This window comes from Monodon monoceros, unplaced genomic scaffold, assembly GCF_005190385.1.
Source record: "Monodon monoceros isolate NGI ecotype Baffin Bay Population unplaced genomic scaffold, NGI_Narwhal_1 Super_Scaffold_9, whole genome shotgun sequence".
Taxonomy (NCBI): domain Eukaryota; kingdom Metazoa; phylum Chordata; class Mammalia; order Artiodactyla; family Monodontidae; genus Monodon; species Monodon monoceros.
Window position 1 is genome coordinate 45,027,171 of NW_021703786.1, and position 23,640 is coordinate 45,050,810.

Sequence of the window (23,640 nt, forward strand, 5' to 3'; positions counted from 1 at the left end):
GGCAGCACCGCCACGGACCCTGCCCCTTGGAGGTGGCCCGGTGAGGCACCAGAGGACTGAGGTGGGCCCAGGAGAGGGGGGCCACCAACGGCAGCACCGCCACGGACCCCTGCCCCTTGGAGGTGGCCCGGTGAGGCCACCATCCTTGCCACGTCTAGAAGGACGTCGTGTCCCCTTGATCTCACCACCACGGGACAGATCAGGAAACAGGCCCAGCCTGGTCCAAAGTCACACAGCAAGTGTGGTATCTGCCCCCGGATTCTGGGGCCAGTGCCCCATTCCCTACAGATGGGACTGGAACAGCTACCCTTCCCTGTCCCGGGGTCTCCCCAGAGCAGAGAAACAAGGCGGCTCAGCCCCGAGGCCTCCCCCGACCTACTGGGCCCTGTCTCACCAGGAACACGGGCAGGACCAGCAGACCCCAAGCCAGCCGGGGTGATTCCTTGCCCCCTGCTCCCCACGGCCTCCCACCCACTGGCCACCGCCCGGCTCAGCGGAGACCCAGACCCAGGTCCTCCCGCTGTACAACATCAAGACTCCTGAGCTGGCCTCAGAGGAGGAAAGGGGCCCGGGGCCTGCTCTTCACTACCCCTCCCCCACTAGGTTCTAATTAGCAGCTTCTAGAACGTCCAAGTGCCCTGGTTGTAAAGTGAAGGAAATGTGTTTCCTAATTGGCTCCCTGCCGGGGTGTCAGTCAGAGAGCAGGGATTATGCGGCCCCTGCAGCCTCCCTCCCGGCCTTCCTAGGCCCGCCGGCTCCCTTCGCCATCCTCGCTCACCTACCCCAGGTCTGCTCGGGCGTGGAAGGCACACCTCCACTCACACCTCATCCAGGGGCCCAGCAGGATGCGAGGAAGATTCTCCACAAGGTCCATGGACCCCGGTGGGAGACCTGGCCTCCGGCCTCAGAGCAAGGCCTGCGGCTGCTGCCGGACTGAGCCCCCAATGCCCCCTGCCCAGCCCCTGTGGGTGCCACTCACTCCTTCCTCCACAAGCCTCTCCCTGCCTGCCCCCACCCTGCTGGGGTCTGCCAAGCCCTGTCCAGAAGGCCCTGTGATCCCCTTCCTGGCATCTCTTTGTCCTGTCTTCTGCCTGAACACGCAGGCCTAGTTGCTGAGCTGGGGCGGGCTGCTCCCCAACTCTGAGGCAACCCCGAGAGCATCACGGACGGTGCTAGGGACCAGAACGCGCCTCCGAGAGTCTCTGGGGGATGGGCGGGGGCAGTGCCAGTCCTGGCCTCGGGGCAATGGGCCGGGGGTCAGTGATGAGGACATTAAAGCTGATGGCACAACAGCTCCGGACCCTGTTGGCGCTCTGTGGGGGCACCCCGCTTCTCTCCTGCACCTGCTCTCCTCAAATCTCACCCCGCAGCAGAAAGGTGGATGCCTGGGCGGTGTGCTGGTAGCAGCGCAGGGCCAGGAGCTGGGGGGGAAGGTGGCGTGAAGCCGCCATGAAGTCTGGGAAGGTGGGCATGCCGGCCTGCTTCTCAGCCCTCTTGGTTTTGGGACACATGGGGCCCTGGGGATAAACGTGATGGGGGAGGGGCGGCCAGGGAGGCCGGGCCTCTGCTGGGCAAGTCACCTCAGCCAGCTGGGCCAGGGACCGTACCTAGGACACCAGCTTCCCTCGGATAATCCAGGATGGAGTCAGGCAGCAGGGGACAAGAGGAGGCCAGAGGCCGAGCCCCCTGCGCCACCGCCCTTGTTCCCTGGGGGGCCCATAGCGGGGGCAGGGCTCGGGGGGCCCCTCTGGGAATATAACAAGAGGGGGCCAGGCCCCCTCCTGCAGAAAGAGGAACCTGCCTGCTGCTGGGGGTGGGTGGAGACAGGAGAGCTCAGAGGGGGCCAAAGTGTCCCCCACAACCTCAGAGGTAGGGGAGGCAGAATTCAACGGAGGAAAACAAGTCAGAGAGAGCAAAATGAGTCCCACAGAACCAGGAGGCAGACGGATCCATTTGGGTAACTGTAAACAAAGGTCCTACCTTCCCTTTCTTCACGGGAAGAGCAGAACGGGGGTAGGGGGAGCTGCAGTCAACACCTCACACAAAGTCTGCGCGGCGCCCCTCCTCCCACGCCCCTTCCCCAGCGTCTGCAGAGAGGATGCTTCAAGACCGAATTCAAACCACCCTCCCCCCAGGCGGCCCACCTGTTCCTTCCCCACCCCCCCACCCCCACCCCAGCTCTGCGGGGGAAGGGAGCAGCGGTGGCAGAGTGACAGGCCCAAGGCTCTCTCCTCTGTCACCCTGGCTCTCTGGGCCTGGACAGCCTCGATGGGCCCCCAACCCTAAGCCTGGGACACCGCACAACCCTTGGGTCCTCCCACCCTTGTCCCACCCGAGTCCCACCTCCCGTCCCTGGCAGACGCTGAGGGTCCCAGGCCAGGAGCATGGACCACACAAGCCTAATCCGATGCCCCTGGGGCCTCTGGGGGCTGCTGTCACCCCGGGTCAGAGACAACGCTTCCTTTATCTTTACACCAGCTCAAAATCAAGGTTGGTTTTCCCAAGTTTCTGCACCGCCTTGGGATGCAAGCTCTTAAAAGAGGCTTTTTAGGAATTCACTGCGGACCCAGAGGGCTCCGGGACGGGATGCCCACGGCCTGGCCGCTTCGGAATTGACACGCCAAACCCACCGACCGCTCCGACCCCATCCTGAGGGGAGTGCAGCTGGATCGTGGTGTCTGGCCAGCCCAGGCCTCCAGCGGGCCGGACACTCTCAGGGCCCAGAAACCACAAAGCCAGATCCTCACCGCGCGGGGCAGGGCTGGCGACGCGGATTCAGAGAAGGGGTGCAGGGGTCCCCACCCCCAGTGCCAGGGTGGACGGCGCCCGGGGAGACTGGGGGACGGACTGGACACCCTCTTCCCAGGAAGGGAGCCTGAGGCCTCCAGTGACAGGGAATCTCTGCAGCCCCACCCCCCCACCCCGGCTCCTCAACCCTTGGAAGGAGCTGGCTTCTGGAATCGGCATTTTAAACACACCATGGAAGCGCCCTCCCTTTCTCCAATGCCCGGAGGACCTCTCTTCGAGCTACAGAGCCTCAGGCTGAATGCCCATGAGTACGGATGAGGGCACCGAAGACCAGAGAGGTAAAGTGACTGGTCTACAGCCACACGGCTCCTCAGGGGCAGAGTGAAGCCTGGGAATCCCAGGCCTGTCAGGCCCCACTGGCCAGGATGCCTCCCTGCAGGGCCAGGGGGGAGAACCCTGCCCACACGCCTACGACCCCTCACACCACCTGCCGCCAAGAGGGAAGAGCTGGGACATTCCTGGGCGTGAGACCCATCCCACTCGGCTCCCGTCGGGTCCCAGGGACTCTGTGAGCAACACCCACGCAGGGCCACCTGCGCCCCAACCCCAGCCCCTCGCTGGTCATGTGGTGCCCTCCCCTCCCCCTCCCCAGACACGGGGCTTTCACTCACCGTAGTCCTTCTTGCAGTACTTTTTCATGTTAATCTTCAACTTCCCTTTGGAGGCCTTGCAGTAGGAATCACAGTCTGCAGGGGAGGGGGGGAGCACAGACAAAACCTAATTAGGCGGGCGAAGAATAGGCTGCCGGGCCGGGTGGGAGGCCACCTCCCTAAATACCCAAAGGCCTGTGATACCCAAGGGGCCAGGCCGCGCGGGCGGCCATTCAGGGCGTCCTGGCCTTCTGGAGAGGCGCTGGGACAAAGGGCCCCCGCCTGACCACCCCCGCCGGCCCCCCGGCCTCCGTGAGGGACTCTGGGGGCTCCCGTATTGTGCCACCCAGGGCTTTGGAGCGCCACACAAATTCCCCCTGTTCTTAAGATGCACCCGGAGCCTGATTAAAGCCAATAGAGGCCTCATTGTCACCCCGCACCCCGGGTCTGTGTCAGGCGCTGGCTTCCGTGGCGAGCAGCCTCTGGTTGGGGTCAGGCCCCAACAAAAGAGGTCACAGAGGAAATTAGCAGCCCATGAAGCATTAGAAAACCCCTTTGGTGTCCACTCTACTGGAGTGTGCAAATAAAATGCCCCACGAAGAAGAGTTCAGTTCTAATGGGCCCTACTGCTGAGAGGCAGGGCCGCCGGGCCCGCGTCTGCCGGGTATCAGTTCGGGGACGTCCCAGTGGGAGCCGGGCAGGATGTGTGACGCCCTGGGGCCTGCCTCCCCTGGGGGTGGCCTCTGTCGGCCCAGCAGATGCAAACCTCCAACGCAGGTCCCCCCGGGCCCCCTCCCTGCCAGCTCTTCCTTCTCTTCAGATAAGGTGATGCAATTCCTTTGCCAGATCTGTGTTCACACGTCAGCTTTTGGCGTGACGGCCAGCCCACGACAGAGGCCCAATAAATCACTCCAGCCCGCCCTGCACCACCACTCAGCATGCTGGCTCTCACTGAATTCTCACAACCGTTCTTTGATCTGCGGGCATTATTCCCATTCTACAGACTAGGAAATGGAGGCCGCCTGCCCAGTGCATCCCAGACAGCTAGCAAATGGCGAGGCTGGGCCTTGCACTCGAGTCTGAGATGCCAAGATCACTGTACTCGTGGTTATGCTACGCTGAGTCTCGGTAAACACCGATGGGTTCTCCCTCGATAAGCATGAAGCGTTCAGCTCAGAGCTGGGGACGCACAACGCCTGGCATTCCAGCAACTCCCAGACTGCCGGCACGGAGAAGCGGCCAGGCCAGCCCCGGGGCTGCGGAGGGCCCAGCCTGTCCTAGGAGTAGTGACGGTGCCAACGGGCTGGGTGTGTGTCCTGGCAAGGGGACTAGAAAGGGGGAGGGAAACACACACACACACACAGGTGACTGCTCCAGGAGCAGGTGCCAGCCCCCCATCCTGCAAAGGGGAAAACCAAGGCCAGGGTGGGGGTGAGGAGTGATCTGTGTGGGAGTACAGGACAAGGCCAGGGCAGGAGGCCACCTGTCCCCCCAAACCATCACTTAGATCTGCAGGGAATATTCAGAGATCACCCCAGAGTCAGCCTCTGGCCCATGGGAGGTGGCTGCCTCCTTCAAGGTCCTAATTAAAGCTGAAACAGCTCCATCCTGTTGCCCTGCAAGCCGCAGGCCTGGCAGCCCTCTGCTGCTTCCCGAGCCAGCTTCCTGGGGCACCCCACTAGGAACCAGTCTCCAGAAGTGGGGAAAAACAGCCCCCCTTCCTGCCCCCAGGGGTCAGAGTCCTTGGACCTCTCCCCCCCACAGCCGGATGCCCTGCCCGGGGGCAATGGAGTCCACAGTACCAGCCCCTCCTGCCAGCTGGTGGCTTACTGGAGTCAGGACCTCGTGGAAGGCAGGGGCTGGGGCATCCAGGGAGAGCGGCCTGTATTCCACTGGGGCCAAGCCCGAGGGGTCGACACACGAGGTGACGGTGAGTGGAGTGGCCCAAACCCACAGGCAGTGGCACCGCCCCCCACTCCCCCGCCCCGCATGGCACTGCTGGGAACGGCCGCTCTCAGCCACATCTCTGCCATCCCAGGGGCAGATGGTGCTCACGGCAAAGCCACTGCTGGGGCTGAACCCAGGCCGTACCTAAGTCCTGGCGTTCCCCAGCAAGCTGGCGGGAATCCCTGCCTGCTGTCTTCCACTCGGGAAAGAACTAGAATGCCAGCGGTGCCGGTGACGTCACTGCAGGGACGGCCTTGAACTCACTCATCGCTTTCTCATTATTTTTCTTTTTGGCCCTCGTCAGTACTTGCATTCCGGTCAATCACCTGCCCTGTCTCCTCTGTGGGGTGGAGACTCAGCCCTGGAGAGAGCCCCTAACAGCACGTCAGCTCCTCCAAGCCTCCAGGCAGCCCTGTAAGGAAGGCACCGTGATTCCCATCCTCAGACAGGACAGCAGAGCTGACAAAGGTGCCAGGGTGCCAGGCCCAAGTGCACTGTGGGCTGGAGGGGAGGCGGCCCCTGGGAGGACCTGGCCCTGCACCTCCAGCCCTCCCTTCCCTCTCCATCACTCCCTCCTAGCAGCATCCACAGCTCTTCTTTTCAGAGCCAAGTATCCACCTGGGCCAGAAACCATCCTCGAATGCGTGGCATCCATCACTGCCTAGTTAGATCCAGCTCCAGACCCCATGTGACAAATCACAGTTGCCCCCATGAATATCAAGTCTGCTCCTCAATAACGAGAGCCACTCACAGGGCACTAAAGAGGCATGTGGCACTGCTCTCAACCCTGCCTGTGCTCCTAACGGCCTGGTTCCCAACCCGGGCTTCTGGAATGACCCAGAAGCTTTAGGACAACACTGATGCCTGGGTTTCACCCCCAAGACATTCTGATTTCACTGGTTTAGGGGGCAGCCTCCGTGTCCAGATTTTTAAAGTTCCCCAGGTGAGTCTAATGTGCAACCAGGCTTAGAACCACTGTCTGAGCCAACTGTAGTCGCAGGAGGTGGAGACAGTCTCTGCACCCAAGCCTCGTATGGAGGACCCAGGCTGGCAGAGGAAAGGCTCAGAGGGGTGATTGCTGACTCAAACTGGGGTCATAGGGCAACCTCCAGCCGCTCGTCCTTGCGGGAAATGGTGCCAGCCTCAACATGTGCAGATCTACAGCTGTATTCGGTTTGTTGTGGTGGTTGTTTATTTTTTATGTGGGTCTTATGTCTTTCCTTTCTGTCAGCCAGCAATTCTCATCAGGTCAGTGTGCTTGTTGTAAACTGTCCCCTCTCCCTTCTGATTTGCTGATTCTGATTTAGTTGTGAGCTAGGAAAACAAAGACTAAGGTTATTCGAACTGTATGTAAAGCATGGGTCAACAGGCCTGGAATGAGAGACCGAACTGCTCTCCTTTGGGTGCAGTGAATAACCTTCAGAGCACGGACACCATGGCAGCTCTCTGGCTGCGTGCTGACTCTTTGGGTGTATTCCAGAGAACTGAGGTCACTGGACAAGAGGTCCCTGGATAAGGAAAGTGTTCCTGAATTTTCATCTTTCATCAAACACACACACAGCTACAGAGACTGCCTCAAGATGGACCAAACCCAGCTTTAAAATGCATCTTTGACTCCTTCAAAATGGCATCTACTTGCAGCTACCCACGTTTCCTCTCCTTGTTTTGTTCCAAAATAGCTATACAGACAATGAAAAAAAAAAAAGAAAATTCACACTAATGCCAAAAACTAAACTGACAGATGACCCAACGCTGGAATCTGGGAGCAATCGCTATTAATTAAAGGCAGATGGTGGTAGAACGAGCAAAACCTGTCCAGGTTTTACCTCAGGACAGAGCTCTTTGTCTGATGAACAGAAAAATCCTGGGGAAAAAAAAGGGAAGATGACAGGGAGACAACAACCGGAGAAAGAATGGGCAGGAAGTGGGTGGGGGCCCCATGGTGGAGCCAGATCCGGAGAAGGGAGGCTTAAGGAAGGGGATGGATGGACGGGAAGGACTGCGTTTGCAGTGGGTGCATGAACTCACGTTTTTATCTAAATAAGAACAAGAAAGTCAGGCAGTGGAGACAGAAGGACACCACCTCCACAGAGCAGAAGCGAAATGAGGAGAAAGGCTGGGAGGGATTAGGAACTGGAGAGGGAGCTGGATGCATTCCCTTGCCATCCAGCTTGGGGCTGGAGTGGGAATCCAGCTGTCACACTAGGCCAGGGATCTGCAAATCTTTTTGCAAAGTCCCAAACAGTAAATATTTCAGGCTTTGCAGGCCATACGGTCTCTGTCTCAACTATTCAAACTGTCACCGTAGCTCAAAAACAGCCGTAGACGATATGAAACTGAATGGGTGTGTCAGGCTAAAAAAAAATTCTAAAAAGACACAGCCTCTATGAAGTAGGAGAGAAAAAGCCATATGGGAAAACGAGGCCAAGCTGAAAAGGCCACGTGATGATGCAAAAAGGGTGACACACGAAAGAAAGAAGAGCTGGAAAAACCTAAACCTAAAAGCCTAGGAGCACAATTAAAATCGACTTTGGAAGCAATCAAGAGAAATAATACTGTAGAAAACAGATTCAGAAACATGGAGAGTAAATCGGAGAGATTCTCACAAAATTTAGAGGAAAAGGATAAAGACGTGGAAACTGCGAAAGAGAAAATGATAGGGATAGAAGAGGGAAAGTGGAGAGATGGCATATAATTGGGAGAAAACTGCAGCAAAGACCAAAGATAGGATCCCTGAGCTGAAGGCCAACCTATGTATGAAGGAAAGGATGAGCTGAATTTTTGGAAAAAATCAAGGATAAAAGACCAACACACCCACGTACATCTTTGCAAAACATATGAAACACCAGGATGAGGAAAAAATAGATACAGATTTAAAATCAACAAGCAGCTGGCCAGATGACAATGGAGCAATGTCTATAGGTTGTGAGGAGAGAAAACTTTGAGATCCAAGATTTTTATACCTAGCTAGACTGTCTTCTATGTATGAAGGTCACAATAAACCAAAGACATTCTCTAGCATGCAAGGTTTCAACCATGTATCCTTTTTGAGAGGAACACTGGAGAATGTTTTCCAACCAACTATGAAATGGATCAAAAATAAGAATGTAAGAGGGGAAAGTCATGGAATGAACACACTGGTGATGAGCACACAAACCAGCGGACATAGAGGTTTCCAATTTGGTTCTAAGAGTGAAGGCAAAGATCAAAATAATTTTTAAATGTTTGAAAGGGAGCATCAGACAATGTATAGGTATGTATAAATAAGTACACAAATTTAATCTGCCACTTTAGATGATATTAACAAAAACTGAGAGCGAGGCGGGGAATACAACTTTTTGTCTTAAGCAAGCAGAACACAAAAGATGCTATTTGATGCTTGACTCTGATAAATAAGAGCTATTAGATCAAACAGTGCTTTTGAAAAACCCAAAGATAACCACAAAACACCAGAGAAGAGAAGAAACAGGGTAGAGGCAACTGTGACAAATTCAAATCACAGAAGAGCCACTATCTCAAAGCAAAACAATGAATGTAAATGGATTCAACACCTCTATTGAAAAACTGGTTGTAAAATAGTAAATGACTGTTTGAGAGAGACAACGAAATAAAGCAAGTTTTTAAAAGCTTACAATTTTTAAAGAAGTTTTAAGTTTGTCACTAGGTGACAAAGAAGTTCAAAAGTAATAAAAAAAATTTGTGTGGAATAACGTTTTATTGAAACACGTTATGCAAAAAACTGTGAGAAAGACAAAAAGGAACAGACAGAAACACATAACCAGTAAAAGAATGCTAAATTAATTCCAAGGAGCTAAAATTACACAGGCCACATTTCGTGACCACAATGTAATAAATATTATTATTAAACAAAAGAGAATGAAAATAAATGAAATGCATTCGATTCTAGAATTTAGAAAATAAGGAAAATAAAACCCAAAGAAAGCAGGAAGAAAGAATTAATAACAAGGAGTAGAAATTAATAAAGTAGGATACTGAAAAAAACTCAAAAGTTATAAATACATCCAAGAATTGATTCTCAGTAAAGCCCCCAAACCAACAAACACACACACACACACACACACACACACACACAGAGACAAAACACTGTCATGTCTAACTATGAATGAAAGAGAGAAAACAGACCCATTAGGAACTAATGAGAAAGGGGTGTAACCACAATGTAAAGAAGATTTTATAAATTACAAGGCTATTGTATACAGCTTTAGACTGAAATCTTGGACATCTGAATGAAATGCATTCCTTCTGAGGGAAACATAAGGGACCAAAGTGAACTAAAGAGATATCAAATCTGAATAGATAAAGAATCTTTAAGAAATCTCTGGATCCAGATGGTTTCAGAGGCTGTGGCTCCATGTAAACACTGAAAGGATGTTTCATGCTATTTGATCTGGTTAGAAAACAGAAAAAGAAGGAACACTAATAGGATGAACCACATAAAAGTGCCTAAAATCGATCATTCTTCAACTTTAAAAGAAAAAAGCAGTTTCATATGGTCTGATCTTAAATAAGTGCTGGCATGAGCTTAGACACACACACACCCTGTGGACCAGTTGGTCAGCCTCACTGACTAATCGGATCCGATATTTTATGCCCCGAAGGCCCCCATCCTCCCTGGACCCAGGGGCCCCCGCAGAGGAGGAAGGGGTGAGCGGGAAGCTGGCCCTGCTCTCTCAGGAGACCCTGTGGGGCTAGAATTGAGGGTGCAAGTAATACCAGAAGGTCTGCTGGGGCCCCTGCACCAGGCTCACCCTCCATCTCACCCTCCTCCCCAACGAGAGGGGAGCTGCCAGGGACGGACGCTGGCACCGCCTGGCTGCCCACCTGGATGCACTCTGTCCCGGGGAGAGTGCAGAGACCCGAGGCCGCCATCTGCGACTCGCAGCAGGCCCATCCTGGCTGGCTGGCATCCTGGCTCCTCCTGGGAGCAGCCAGCCCTCCCTTTATTCCCCCCACCTGCTCCCCTGACCAACCCGAAGCCAAGAGCCGACCCCCCCGCAGGCCCGATCCCAGTGGCCAAGCCCCTCCCTCCTCTTCCTCCACCTTGGGTAGCTTGCCCTCTGCTCTGCCTCCTGTGCCCCAGGTGCCAAAAGTCCTGCTGGGCGGGCCTGCTCGGCCGATCGAGGCTCGGCTCCGAGCATATGGCAGGCGGGGCCCAGCGTCCCCCGGTCGGAGCCAGGGGCGCTGCATCTGGTGCCTCCCCTGGAGCAGGGCGGGGAGCTGGCCAGGGTCTCACTCCCGGCAGCACCCCAGCCTCTCTGCTTCTGGGCTGTTGGCTAGGGAAGGTGGGGCAGTGGGAATAAAGAACGAGGGACACCCAGCCACCGAGGTCCTTCCCAGGGCAGAGACCTGGAGGCTGGGGGAGTTTCAGATTCCGCTGGCTGGGCACAGGGGAGGGGGTCCTGGAACCCCTCACCCCAACCCTGCCGGGTGACGAGTTCAAGGGGGTGGCACCAGGAAGGACACCCAGCTGGCTCTGTCTGTTTCGGCTGGGCCACCCTGCCCACCAGCAGGTGACAGATGACAGGTGAGGCCACTCTGCCCAGAGAGTCCTGGCTTTCCCTGACCCAGATCCACAAAGCCACTTGGAACTCCTCAGGCCAGAGGCCAGCTTTCCGTGTGTGTCACTTTCACACACCGTCGGTCTCCGTGGGTTTCACGATGAGCACGTTAAAGATCGAGGAGGCACGCCCCACTAAGCCAACCCCCACCTCCTGGTCCTAGGCTGTAGGTGAAGGACCCACTCCCCCTGCTGAGACACCTTCTTAGAACCCCCATCATAAGCACTTTGCCCAGGAGAGAGCCGGGGTCCACAGGCAGCTCCCGAGTGCCCACGCGTCTCTCCAGGCCTGTGCTGGTCTCACCCGCCCCATCACCTCCCAGCCCTCCTCGCCTCCATGGCATGACATCCATTCAGCTCTGGGGCAGAAAGGCCAAGGCCACCCCAAATGAGGCAGCCCCAAGCAAGGACGGGCACGAGGTACCTTGTAAAACTTTTGGGAGCAAAGCCAAAAGTGTTTGCAACATAGAGAGCAAAGGGTGGGTGTCTTTAATATATAAAGAACTCTTCTGAATCAATAAGACAAGCACCCTAACATTCAAAGAAGACAAACAGGCAATTCACAAAAGAGGAAAGAAGGCGGACACGGAGATGTAACAATGCTCAACCTCAAATAAGCAAAGAAACACAACTTAAATCAACAGGAGGGACTTCCCTGGTGGTCCAGTGGCTAAGAGCAGCAGACCGGGTTCAATCCCTGGTCAGGGAACTAGATCCCACAAGCTGCAACTAAAGATCCCGCGTGCTGCAACTAAGACCCAGTGCAGCCAAATAAATATTTTTTAAAAAATCAACAGGGGGTCTTCCCTGGTGGCACAGTGGTTAAGAACATGTCTGCCAACGCAGGGGAAATGGGTTCGATCCCTGCTCCAGGAAGATCCTACATGCCACGGAGCAACTAAGCCTGTGCACAACAACTACTGAGCCTGCGCTCTAGAGCCCGCGCGCCTCAACTACCGAAGCCACCGTGCCTAGAGCTCGTGCTCTGCAACAAGAGAAGCCACCGCAGTGAGAAGCCCACACACTGCAACCAAGAGTAGCCTCCGCTCGCCGCAACTAGAGAAAGCCCGTGCACAGCAACAAAGACCCAATGTAGCCAAAAATAAAAAGAAATAAAATAAGTAAATTTATTTTTAAAAATCAACAGGAATGTAGGGCTTTTGCCTGGGAACGTGTCAAAGCACACACACACACACACACACACTCAGACAATGCAGTTGGGGTGCAAATCAATACCAACTTTCCTGAGAGCAATTGGCTTCGAAGGTCAAAACCCTGGAGAACACACACCCTTGCTGGAGCACCCCGACTTCTAGGAATTTATCACCCCTTCATCCACTTAAGTTTTGCTACAAGATTTCCACGTGGCTGGCTCTGGGAGGTGTGGGTGTACCCTGGGGCTCACCGAACAGTCAGGGTGGCTTTATAGCAGGAGGGGACATGTCAATGATACGAGTGTAAACACACCCACCAAAGAGTGACACTCACAGAATGAAGACACAGGCCAGCATGCACTGGTAGAGGATGGGGACCGGGGTGCAGGTGGAGACCTCTTAGATGTGAAGGCCAGTCTGAGGAGGCGACATTTAGGAGGAAGCTCTGGGAAGCAGCCGGGGCAGGAACAAGCCGGGCAGGTGTGAGGAACCAACAGAAGAGGGGCCTGGAGCTGGGGGAGGGGAGGGGCGGCCAGAGATGAGGCTGCATGGTTCATGGGGGCCCCTGGGTTCTTCTCAACCATAGCAGGGGTCTGAATTTTATTCTAGAAAAATATACTGTGCACCGAAATGTGGGGTGGAGGAAGTGTGGCTGGTTTTTATACTCTTGCTTTGTCTTCTCTGTATATTTAATTGTACTATAATGCGTATACCATTCTTGTATTAAAAGGAGGAAAACAGGGACTCCCCTGGCGGTCCAGTGGTTGAGACTCCGTGCTTCCACGGCAGGGGGCGCGGGTTCGATCCCTGGTCGGGGAACTAAGATCCCGCACGCCGTATGGCACAGCCAAAAAAAAAAAAAAAAAAAAACAGGAGAAAAACACTAAAAATATTCTGAGGCAAGTCTCTTCTTCAGTGAGGATGGGGATTGAATGGGACTCCCATAATGAGATGACGTTCCTACTCAGTGAGGTGACATTTGCATTCCTAATCCATGGGGCTCCTGCTCCTAGGAAGGGCTACATCTTCCTAGGAGGTGTGTGTGTGTGTGTGTGTGTGTGTGTGTTTTTACATCCTCTCCCAATTCCACAAACATTAATACCAAGGGACAAAGGAAGAGTAAGTGATCAGCGAACTGTGTGTGGGAAAACTCCCCGAGGAGGTAACACAGCACTGAGACCTAAACAGTGCGAGCAAGGCAGGGCAAGAAGATCTGTGGGAAGAGGGGTCCCGGCAGGAAGAACAGCCTGTGCAAAGGCCCTGAGGCAGGATCGAGCCTGGCAGAGTCCAGGGCTGAATGCAGGCCAGGGAGCCTCGCACAGAGTTGAGGTTGGGGAGGAGCAGAAACAAAAACGCACACCAGCCAGATGGGCCAGGATAAGGTTTGGAGTCTGTTTCAATGTAATGCAAAGCCACCCGAGGGTTCTAGCCAGGCCTGGGTCACCCCCAGGGAAGCCCTGTCCTTTCTTTCTGCTCCTCCCCAGTACGGCCACCTTCACTCAGAGCTTCCCACATGGCTCGCCTTGCCGTGCCAGCCGGGGCGGAGGCAAGTTCCTGCAGGACGGCATGCTGTCGCAGCCCACCAAGGGCCCCCTCTCCCACCCCCTTTCTCCTAAAGAGCCCCCACTGTGATAGCTCCACCACCATCAGGCCTGGGTCTGACAGATCTGCTGAGGCCACCCCAGTACCCATCTTTCTTCTTCCCCAAGTAGCAAACCCCAGTGTTTCCTACTTCAAATCTTCTTCAAAGACTCGCCCCTGCAGCTCACACGGTCACATCCCTCACTTCTTGCCCCGAGGGTGTGAGCCGAAGTCGCCTGCGAAGGGCTCCAGGGAAAGCAGTTGTGTCCTGTAAAAAGGGATCCCATCACCCGCGCTCTGATCTGCGGCCCTTAACCATTCCAAGCCTCAGTTTCCCCATCAGTAACATGGGGTAGTGATGCCGATAATAACTGTCCTGCCCCTTCATAGGAGTCAGGAGGAAATAACCTTGGTGCGGTGAGACAGGTAAGGGATGCTGGGGGTGGTCTCTCAAGGAGATGACCTTTCAGCTGGAACCTGAAGGATAAGAAGGGGCTGCCAACAGGGTATGCTAGGCTCCAGGCGGCCTCAGAGGCCCCGGCTCGGTGACCGCAAAGAGGGGGTGAATGACGGCGGAGCAGTGGGAAAGTTGGGGCCTCGTGAGGAGAGGAGGAGAGCTCAGACCCGAGGCGGACTGACCCGGCTCTGGTCCTCGGCAGAATCTGTAAAGCTGACCGAGATATGGGCGACGGAGCCCTGTCTCCCAACAGGAGCACGTCTGCCTCCAAGACCCCTTCTTGGGCTATACTACGGACCCAGAGCCGGGCAGAGGGAGAAGGCGCCTGGATGGAGAGGGTATCGGGGCCCAAAGCTAGCACCTTGTTTTTGCCCGAGGCCCACAGTCTGGGGACATTTACTCCATTCTCTGTAACGTCTTCTCCTCCATGTGAGTGCAAGTGAGTAAACCCTATTAAGCGCAGAGGATCTGGAAAGAACGAGACCTGGCCCCACAGAGACTGGAGAAGCCAGAGGCTCCGCAGGGGGCCACTCACAGGTTCAGCCACCACGCCTTGGCCGTGAGCACCGGTCCCCTTGGTAAACACTTCCTTGGACCCCACTCCTGGGTCATCTCCCTGTGTGGCCTTCCTCTAGGCCCGCAAGCACAGCGGGGCACCCTCTACCCTCTCAGAACCCAGGCCATGGTCCAGAGTTATCCGTCTGCCTCCTCACCCAGTGGGAAATCGGACCTTGGTCCCAGCACCTGGCGCAGGACGCGTCACCACTGAACACCCAAGGAACACACTGGAACGTAAACTCTGGGTCCCCCCGTGGCCAAAAACATAGTGTAAAACAAGCCCTGTGAGATACCAAGACCGCTCAGACAGACCTACAAACCAGGCTCCCCAAACTAAAGACACAGCATCCCTCATGATTATCCTGGTGACACCCGTGAGAAAGCCTGGGTAAAGTGCTCAGGCATCTTTTCAATCTGCTAAGCTCTTTGACAAGAAAGAGGGCATGATTTGGGCTAGAGAGGGTTTGAGTGGCACCAGAAATCAGGATGCCTCTGTGGGGACTCGCAGCTGACACCTGGAAGCAGCATCCCGACCTCTGGATGTGCGGGCTTTTCTAAAGGTCTTTGCCTGCTTGCGTTGGGGTGTGGAGTGTCCATGGGACAGACTGCCTCCCCCTGGACCCTGGGATACAATCTGGTACACTGGTGGGAATGGCCTATCTCAAAACATGGATGGGAACACGGATGGGCTTCAGGGCTGTGGGATGGGGGAGCAGTTGGCAGGTAGGCTACAGAGGAACTCAAAACACTGGCTTCTCGACTCTTAAGCTGTGTGTCCTTGGGCTTGTGACTGCACATCTCTGAACCTCAGATTCCTCATTTATTAAATGGGGAAAGAACGTGTAATCCTTTGACGTTCTAGTGAGATGAAGCCTGACAAACTAAAAAATGTCAGCTGTCATTATTTTTCCTATAATTCAGGAGCCATGACAAGAAAACCAATCTCACTATATTCCTGGCATACCGATTTTTTTTAAAAATTGTTTTTTAATTTCTCACTCGATGTATTGCATGTACCAACTGATGGCTGGCTGTTCCCAAAAGCAAACTCGTCTTTAGGGGATCTGGTTTCCTTCCTAGCACCTTGTCACAGTGCAGTTTTACATTTTTTCAGCACTGTTTGTTTATTGTCTGCTTCCCTCCCTGACGACAAGGGCCACTGCCCTGTCCACTGCTCTCCCCAGGGCCCAGGACACTTACAAGCTCTCAATACATATTTGTCGAATAAAAGGGGGACAAAGCTGCCCCCCACCGTGTGGCAAAGTGACCCAAGGCCCCAACAATTCCCGCACCCCTCCCCCAGTCCAAGGGCGGAAGACCCCAGGCCCAGAGGAGCAAATCTGTGTAAACAACGGGAAAGCAAAGGCCTGAAGCAGGATTCAGAAGGGTGGAAAAAGAATTTTGGAAAATGCTGCGAAACACAGAAAGCCGCAGCTTGGCGAGAACGGCTCCTCGCCTGGGGAGGACAGCAGGAGCCGGCAAACCTTCCCTCTCCAGGGATGTTTGCAGGGCTTTGGTGTTTTGTTTGGACTTTAATAACAGAGATTCGAAATCTGCTTCCTTATTATGAAAATACATTTGCAGACTGAACATCCCGGGCCTGGGATTCTGAGGGCAGCCCTTGCTGGAGAAGCCAGGGATGCTGAGCTGGGTGGGGAGGGCCCTGTAGGAAGGAGCAGCCTCGTCCCAGGCCACTGCCTTGGAAGCCGCTCCTCCTTCTGTCCTGCCTGGAGCACCGGGACCCCCAAAGGGCATGGGCTGTGGAGCGGGGCGTGGAACAGGCAGGCTGGGCTGGGCGTTCATGAGGGGGACCCGCAAGCCGGGCTTTTTCCCCTCCCGCAGCCGGTGAAAGCGGTCGACCCACCCAAGCTCCCTCCCTACCGGCCAGGGCTGCCTGCAGCCTGTTTGGGGGTGGGGTGGCCGGGCTGGGGAGGTCGGGGGGCTGCACCGGCCACGTGAGGACAGCAGCTTCTCTTCCCCACTTGGAACAAGACGGTGCCAGGAGTCCCCAGCACGCTCTTTCTTCTTGCTGAACAAGATGGATTGGAAAACAAATTGGCTCAAATAAAGCATGTAATTAGATTAAAGCCTCTTGCCCAGAGCCTTGGGGACTGCAAAAGCCCTCCCGACTGGGGGCGGGAGACCTCGGCTGGCTCAACCAGTGCCTGGCCATCCAGAATCTTCTCTTGACCCTCAGCTGCCCATCCTCAGTCCTTCCCAGCTGGGGTAAACTACGCCGAGGGAATTCATTCTGCCCTGGAGATGGTCCCAGGCCCTGCTCTGCCACCAACTCCACAGGCCTTGGGGTCCCCCTCTCCCCTGCCTGTAGATCCTGCCTCAGCCTCAGAGGGCGGGTGTGTCCAATCCATGAGCTCCCACTGGAGCTCAGCATGAACAGCTGGGACAGTGATGTATACACCTGGGCAGCTCCAGCCAAAGCACTTTCCACCCACGACCCCATTTGAGCTGCACAATGACCGGTAAGGAGACCGGGTAGGTAGCATTAGGACCGCCATTTCCATCACACACATGAGAAAACAGGACCACAATGTTCAGTGTCCCAGGTCATGGCCACTGGGGACGCTTTCCCTAACACCACTGGTCCCACTTCTTAGCCTCTCTGTTCCTCAGCCGTCTGATGTGAGAACTGAAGAGGCAAATCCAGTATCCTCTTTACTTCACGGACATCTATGCTGAGTGTGGAAATGCTTCCAGACGGTAAAACCCTACCTACCTGGAGGTCCCTTGTCTGTTTCTTTCAGTTCTCTGGGATACAGGTGAGAAGCAGGAAGGAAGAGGTTAGAAGTAGCCAAGTATCTATCACAAAGGAAATCCCTTTAGATCTTCATTCACAGCTTAATTATCTTTTATTTATAGACACTGATAACAAATGTCATTATCACCATTCCCAGAACATAGTACACTGGGACCTGTATTTAGGTGGGGGGACCTTCTGGTGAGCTACCCATTGGCAGGAAGAAGGAATGGCTAGCAGAGAGCAAGGAAGAGGCAGAAAACTATGAAACTGTGAAAAGCAGATGTAGAATACCTAAGGACCATTTTGAAGAGAGGCCAACAGTCCTAAACCGGCTGAAAAAGCTTGTTTACAGTATAATCCCTTTTTTGCAATGGCTGCATCACCCTGAGGAGCTGAATCACATTCAATGTGCGTTACTTAACATGGCAGCAAAGCTGGCAGTACACTCGGGAAAGATTGCCATCCAAAATGGTTAAAAGTTACGTGGCATTATAACAAACTATGGCATCTGAAAACCGTATTTATGGGGGCCACTCATTCCACAAAAATGCAAGAACCACTGCAGATACGGAGACCCTCCCTGTCAAGTCCAGACTCCCTACCCTCTCAAGTGGAGAACGAAGGTACCACGTTGGCTTTGGGGAAGGAAAGAATTCTGGATATACTTCGGGTCACCATAGCGCCCGTGTCCCCCAGGGAAGGGGCTGGAGTCTTCACGTTCCACGCAGAGCCACTGCTGTCCTCCCCAAGAGCCACTGCAGGGCCTAGAGGATGACGGTCACCAAAAGGCCCGTGGACTTCACCCCTGCCCTGCCCTCCCCACCTGGACATGTCTAGGTTTTAACAAGACAGCCAAGGTCATCTTTTATACCAGGCTTCTGTTTCTTACTCATCTCTTCTGTCTCCAGGAGCCCCCCAGACACGAGGTTCCCAGCCAGAGCTCCAAATCTGTCTCACCATTTTACAGGGCACCCTCTGAGACTGTACTGCCCGAACTCGCACCTATCGTCCACAGACCAAAGGGTACTGGAGCCAGAGAAGGGTGTGTCTCAGGGGCTCGAGCCAGGCAGTGACTCCCACACATCCCCCCAGGGCTGCCCTGACCCGCCACTGGGAAGTTCACACCGGGAGAAGCTTCCCGTACAATTCTGGTGGTCAACGGACTAACCAGCTCTCACCTGCAGGCGAGGCCATATTTGTGGGAGGCACCCCTCAGCTGTGTTCCCGGCCCCCGCAAGCACCAGCTCCTGGTAGAAGCTGGGAAACGGCTACCTGGGCCCTGGGACAAGTTAACTCAGAACCTTCTAATCTCATGTGCCTCCACCCTTGGACGTCAGGCTTTACCGTAGCCCTGAGGTCCCAACCACCCCCTTCCTTCTCTCCCCACTGCAATGTGCACGTTGAAACCCTGAGCCACATAACAAGTTCCAACATCTTTTGTCAAAGACCCACACGCTTACAGGAGGTGAAGCCTGTAAAGCCTGGTGGAGAACACAGGTAGAGGTTTCTGCTTGCTAGGAGATGCGCTGCCCCACTGGATGAGGGATATCTGACTGGGACAGATGGGGACAGGGTCCCCATCTCTATGAGGGAAAGACATGGAAACCACACCCTCATCAGAGCCAGAGGAATACAGCCCCTGGCCATTTTCCAAGATGCAAGCTCTGCCAGGTGAGATGGACCTTCCAGAGGTTTTGCTTGAGGACCCCAAACTTCTAGCTATGTCGCTGGTTCTCCTTATCTGCCCTCGGTGCCATTAGGAAACAGCAGCCCATCCGGAGGGCTGACGAGCTGCCTGGGACTTGAGGCTTTGAATGGGTACGGAACAGACCCAGCAGGCTCTTAGCAAAGCCTGACATTGGGGGGCCTGGAGACAGCCACGGGGGTATCTGCTGACACAGGCACACTTGGCTCTGCTCTAATAGGTAACCGTCTGACTTAGAATCATCTATTCGGGCATCTTTCTCACCTAGTAAACCGTGGTCCCTTGAACTCAGGACTTCACGTTCTATCATCTCTGGAACCCCAGCCCCCAAACCAGGCCCTCAGTCAATGTGCATCTGACGAATGAATGAAAATGTATAAACGGACAAGTGCACAAATCCTCATGTCGGAATTCCCAAGGAACGCTAGGAGTTGGGGGTGGGGTGGGAGACTCAAAACCGCTCCCAAGCCTGGCTGAACAAGAAATCCCCATTTTCAGGCTGTAGCCCGGATGAGGCCAAGGGAAGGATTTATTGAGCACGGGATCAGTATTTCATAAACCCTTCCAAACTGCAGAAAAGGCTGCACCTGCCTCCATCAGTCTGCGGCCGCTAATCCGCTGTAACAGCTCTGTGCCCTCCTTTCTGTCTCCCGCCCGGAGGGCAGGGTTAGCCTGTGTATTCGCCTTCAATAAGCTGAAGCCACTGGGGCGCTGCATTCACTGCTCTCTGCCCCCACAGGGCCGGCCCCACGGGGTCTCCTTGTCGGCTCTCCGAGTGAACAGGGGATTTTGTGTTCGGCAGGGGAAACAAAGCTGTCCCAACGGGGATCCAGTTGGCTATGGATACGCTTCTCCAGCAAGAGCCAGCAGTGGTCACAGCCTGGAGCTGCCGTCGGCGCTGAAGGGTGATTCAGTGGCACGGGGGAAGGAGGCGAAGCTGGGCTTCCTGGGAAAGTCATGAAAGAGAGGGAAGCTGGTGGCCCTGCAGTGTCCACCCCACTGGCTGGTTGGCCGGTGAGCCCAGCTGGTTAGGCCAGTGCCGATGAGGTCACGCCTCTGCTGAGTTCCCTGGGTGGGCTACAACCCAACCTGGGCAGCTGTCGGGCAGGATGGCCACCCCCCGGCCAAGACTGCGCTAAACGGCTTCCTACATAGAGAAAAGGCCCTCAAAGCTCACCATCACTTTCTGGTGCCACTTAACTGTGGCACCATGATGACAGGTGTTTCTGGTGCCACTTAACTGTGGCACCATGATGACAGGTGTTTCTGAAGCCACTTAACTGTGGCACCATGACGACAGGTGGCCACAGACACCCCGAAGTCAGCAGAGTGAACAAAAGGCCTATGGCGAAGACTGTATATAGTTTCCAAACCCCATTTTAGTTTCCTCCTGGGCTTCGAGACTACTTACTCAGCACCCCTTGTGTGAGGTGTGGCCATGTGACCGAGCCCGGCCACGGGACGTGGGTAGAAGCGATGCAGACGCTTTCAGTCCTGCCCGGAAAAGGGCTCCCATAGGCACTCTCTTTCCAAACCAATGACTCCAAGGCCCCAGGGGATGGCAGAGCCACATGACTGAAGGAGCCCAGGCCCCTACTCACTGCCTGGAAGGGAGCCACCCAGCCAGGAACACCTGCGATGGACTGTCGGGATGCTTCTTACAGCACGAAGCCTACCCTGACCAATACAGCATTGGTGAGAAGTAAAGAGAGTTTGACTTCGGACAGCAGCAGCGGCGTGTACGTGGCAGAGGAGAGAGATAACAGGAGAGATCACAATACTGTCTTTACTGAGTGACTGGCTTGGCGTCAGAGGGAGGACATGGGCCCCAGAGAAAAACCACCAGGCCTTTCCACAGCACAGGGCTGTTGGGGAGTGAACAGAACAGAAATCCACAGGGGGTTCCCAAATCCCAGTAAAACTTGCCTTCCCCCCAAATAACTTACCAAGTACAGCAGACGTGGTGGGTGCCTGGCCCAGAGCCCCTTTCCTGGACCAGTATAGCCACCTAGAGCTGCTGTGGGAGGTGGCGGCCACCAGCTCACACTTGCACTTCCTCTGAAGGCCTGCCCCTGGCTCATGGAAACTGCTCTGCTTGGAAACATCCACACGCCCCATCCCAGCGAGCAGTCCACAGCCAATGGCCAGCTACGTGGGCAGGCACCCAGCCCTTTTGCTTGTAAGCAGGGCAACTTCTTTGGGGTGATTCACTGTCTAGACTGCCCATGGAAACAGGCTGAGGCCAGACTTGTGAACCCACACATTTTCCTAGCTTCTTCCCCTGCCCTGCCCACCTCACCCCCTTACTAGTTTCTCCTGAGAACATCCTCTCAATAAATCATGTCACAAGAATCCCTGTCTTGGGGCCCCTGACAACCCAAATGAACGGCTGGCACTGCACCTCTTCCCCCATCCACAGCAGTACCTTTGCCACAAAGAGGGGGAAGGACAGGGATGAAGTTCAGACCCAAGACAATCCTAGATTATCGGGCCTAAGAGTAGATCGCCACCTTCTCCGAGGTCTCTCCATCTGGTGAAGATGTCCTCGCCTGCAGGGAGATTTTAGATGCTGAAGTACAACTTTCCAACCCTGGGACTGAAGGAGGTGACCTCACGGGACAGAAGGAAAGCCAGGAAACTAAGGCTGTGTCCCACCTGCTGGGGGAGCGGGTAGGATGGCAATGAGTGGAAATCTAACCCAGCCTGGCTTGGAGGAAATTTTAAAGCAGCTTTCACTAAATCTGCTGCCCCAAACACTTAGGAATTTCTCACCTCTCTTCAGCAAGAGGAATCTTTTCCAAGTCCCCATGTCTGATTTCTCTCCACAGCTTACCGCTTGGAAGGATGCTGGCTTGAGGCACTATGGTCCACGGAAACTTGGGAGATGGGAGACCTGGGTCCTCACCTAGGTTCTGCCATCAACCCACTGTGTGTGACCTCGGCCACGTCGCTCTCCTCTGGGCCTCAGTCTTCCCATCTGTCAAATGTGGAGGCCAGATCGGATGAGCTATCTCTAGGTTTCCTACTGGTATCAAGAGACAAAATTCCACTCCCAGGAGGCCTTTCAGGAGAAACACTGAGAAATGTGTAACCACCTGCTCTCTGGGAAGAAAAAGCCTTGATTCATAGCTTGTGCCAATTTCCAAGGTGTAAATATTCCCAGCGTGGCCAATTTCAAACCGCCAGCAGGATGCCCTGAGCACAGAGCTGGGAACAGATACCGACAGTCAGCTCTTGGGAGCAGGTGTGCGCCAGCCCCAGCGCACCACCGATTTTCAGATACCTCTTAGCACAGAACAAATTCGTTTCAGACCCCAATTCATTTCCCATCTCTGCAAATGAAACAGCTCTCTCCTTTCCTCGATCCTACAACACACTTTACTCTTGAGCAGAGCCCACAAAACAGTGCAAATCACACTGGCCATCATCTTCCCTGGGGAGAAGCTGACCTCTCCCATGGAAGGAACTGGAAGGGGGCAGTGCCCCACTGCGCCTCCCCAGATGCAGATCCACTGCTCTAACTGAGATAAAGCCCTGCCCTGGGGGAAAAGGACACAAGGCCCCTGATCTGTGTGGTCACACCTCAGGGCAGAGTGGGCCTAGTTTCATAGGCCACACCCATAGCTTTAGGAGCAGCAAGAGTCTCCTGCTTGACAGGAGGTAGGTTCGGGGGTAGGGACAGTCTGTGCTACCTATCAGACGGTAGGGGGCAGCTGGTAGCCTCGTCCACCTCAAGGCCACGTTGGTCCTTCCAACACTGAAGGTCCATGTCCACAGCAGGGAGGACGCCTGCATAGTGGGCAGACAACATGCCCCACCCATCCTCCTCTTCGCCTTCCCTCCCCTGGGTCTGGACACCATTCCTGGTCCAAATCCCTCAGGGTCCCCTCAACACAGCCCTGAAAGAGCCCCCAAGGCAACCACCCGGGTTCTATGACCAGAAGGCCCCGCGATCACAGTCTCCCAACCAGCCTTCCAACTAGCTGGGACTTGGAAATACTGAGTGGGAAGGGGCCGAATAGATCATTAGCCCAACACCTTCATTTCATTGAGAAGACTGAGCCCAAAGCTATCAAGCGGCCTGCAGGACACTTTAACTGGGTCACTGGGGTGGGGGGAGGGTCATGAAAAACTCAAAATCCCTGCTCTTAACGATGGCATTTAACATTGTTGCCAGTATCACTTGCCATGGACGGAACTGTGTCCCACCAACATTCCCATGTTGAAGTCCTAACCCCCAAAGTGATGGTGTTTGGAGGTGGAGCCTTTGAGGGGTAATTAAGGTTCTATGAGGTCATGGGGGTGGGGGCCATGAGGATGGAATAAGGGCCCTTATAAGAAGAGACACCAGGGCTTCCCTGGTGGTGCAGTGGTTGGAAGTCCAGGTTTGTGCCCCGGACCGGGAGGATCCCACATGCCACGGAGTGGCTGGGCCTGTGAGCCATGGCTGCTGAGCCTGAGCGTCCGGAGCCTGTGCTCCGCAACGGGAGAGGCCACAACAGTG

The 23,640-nt window shown here is 54.9% G+C and overlaps 1 protein-coding gene across 1 annotated transcript in view; it reads right to left on the reverse strand.

Annotated features, from left to right (window-relative positions):
- Positions 1 to 23,640, reverse strand: part of NTN1 (netrin 1) — a 178,675-nt gene that overhangs the window by 10,519 nt on the left and 144,516 nt on the right. The window contains exon 6 of the mRNA XM_029212788.1: positions 3,420 to 3,494. Within this exon, the coding sequence (XP_029068621.1) occupies positions 3,420 to 3,494 (75 nt within the window). The remainder of the gene's footprint in view (positions 1 to 3,419; positions 3,495 to 23,640) is intronic.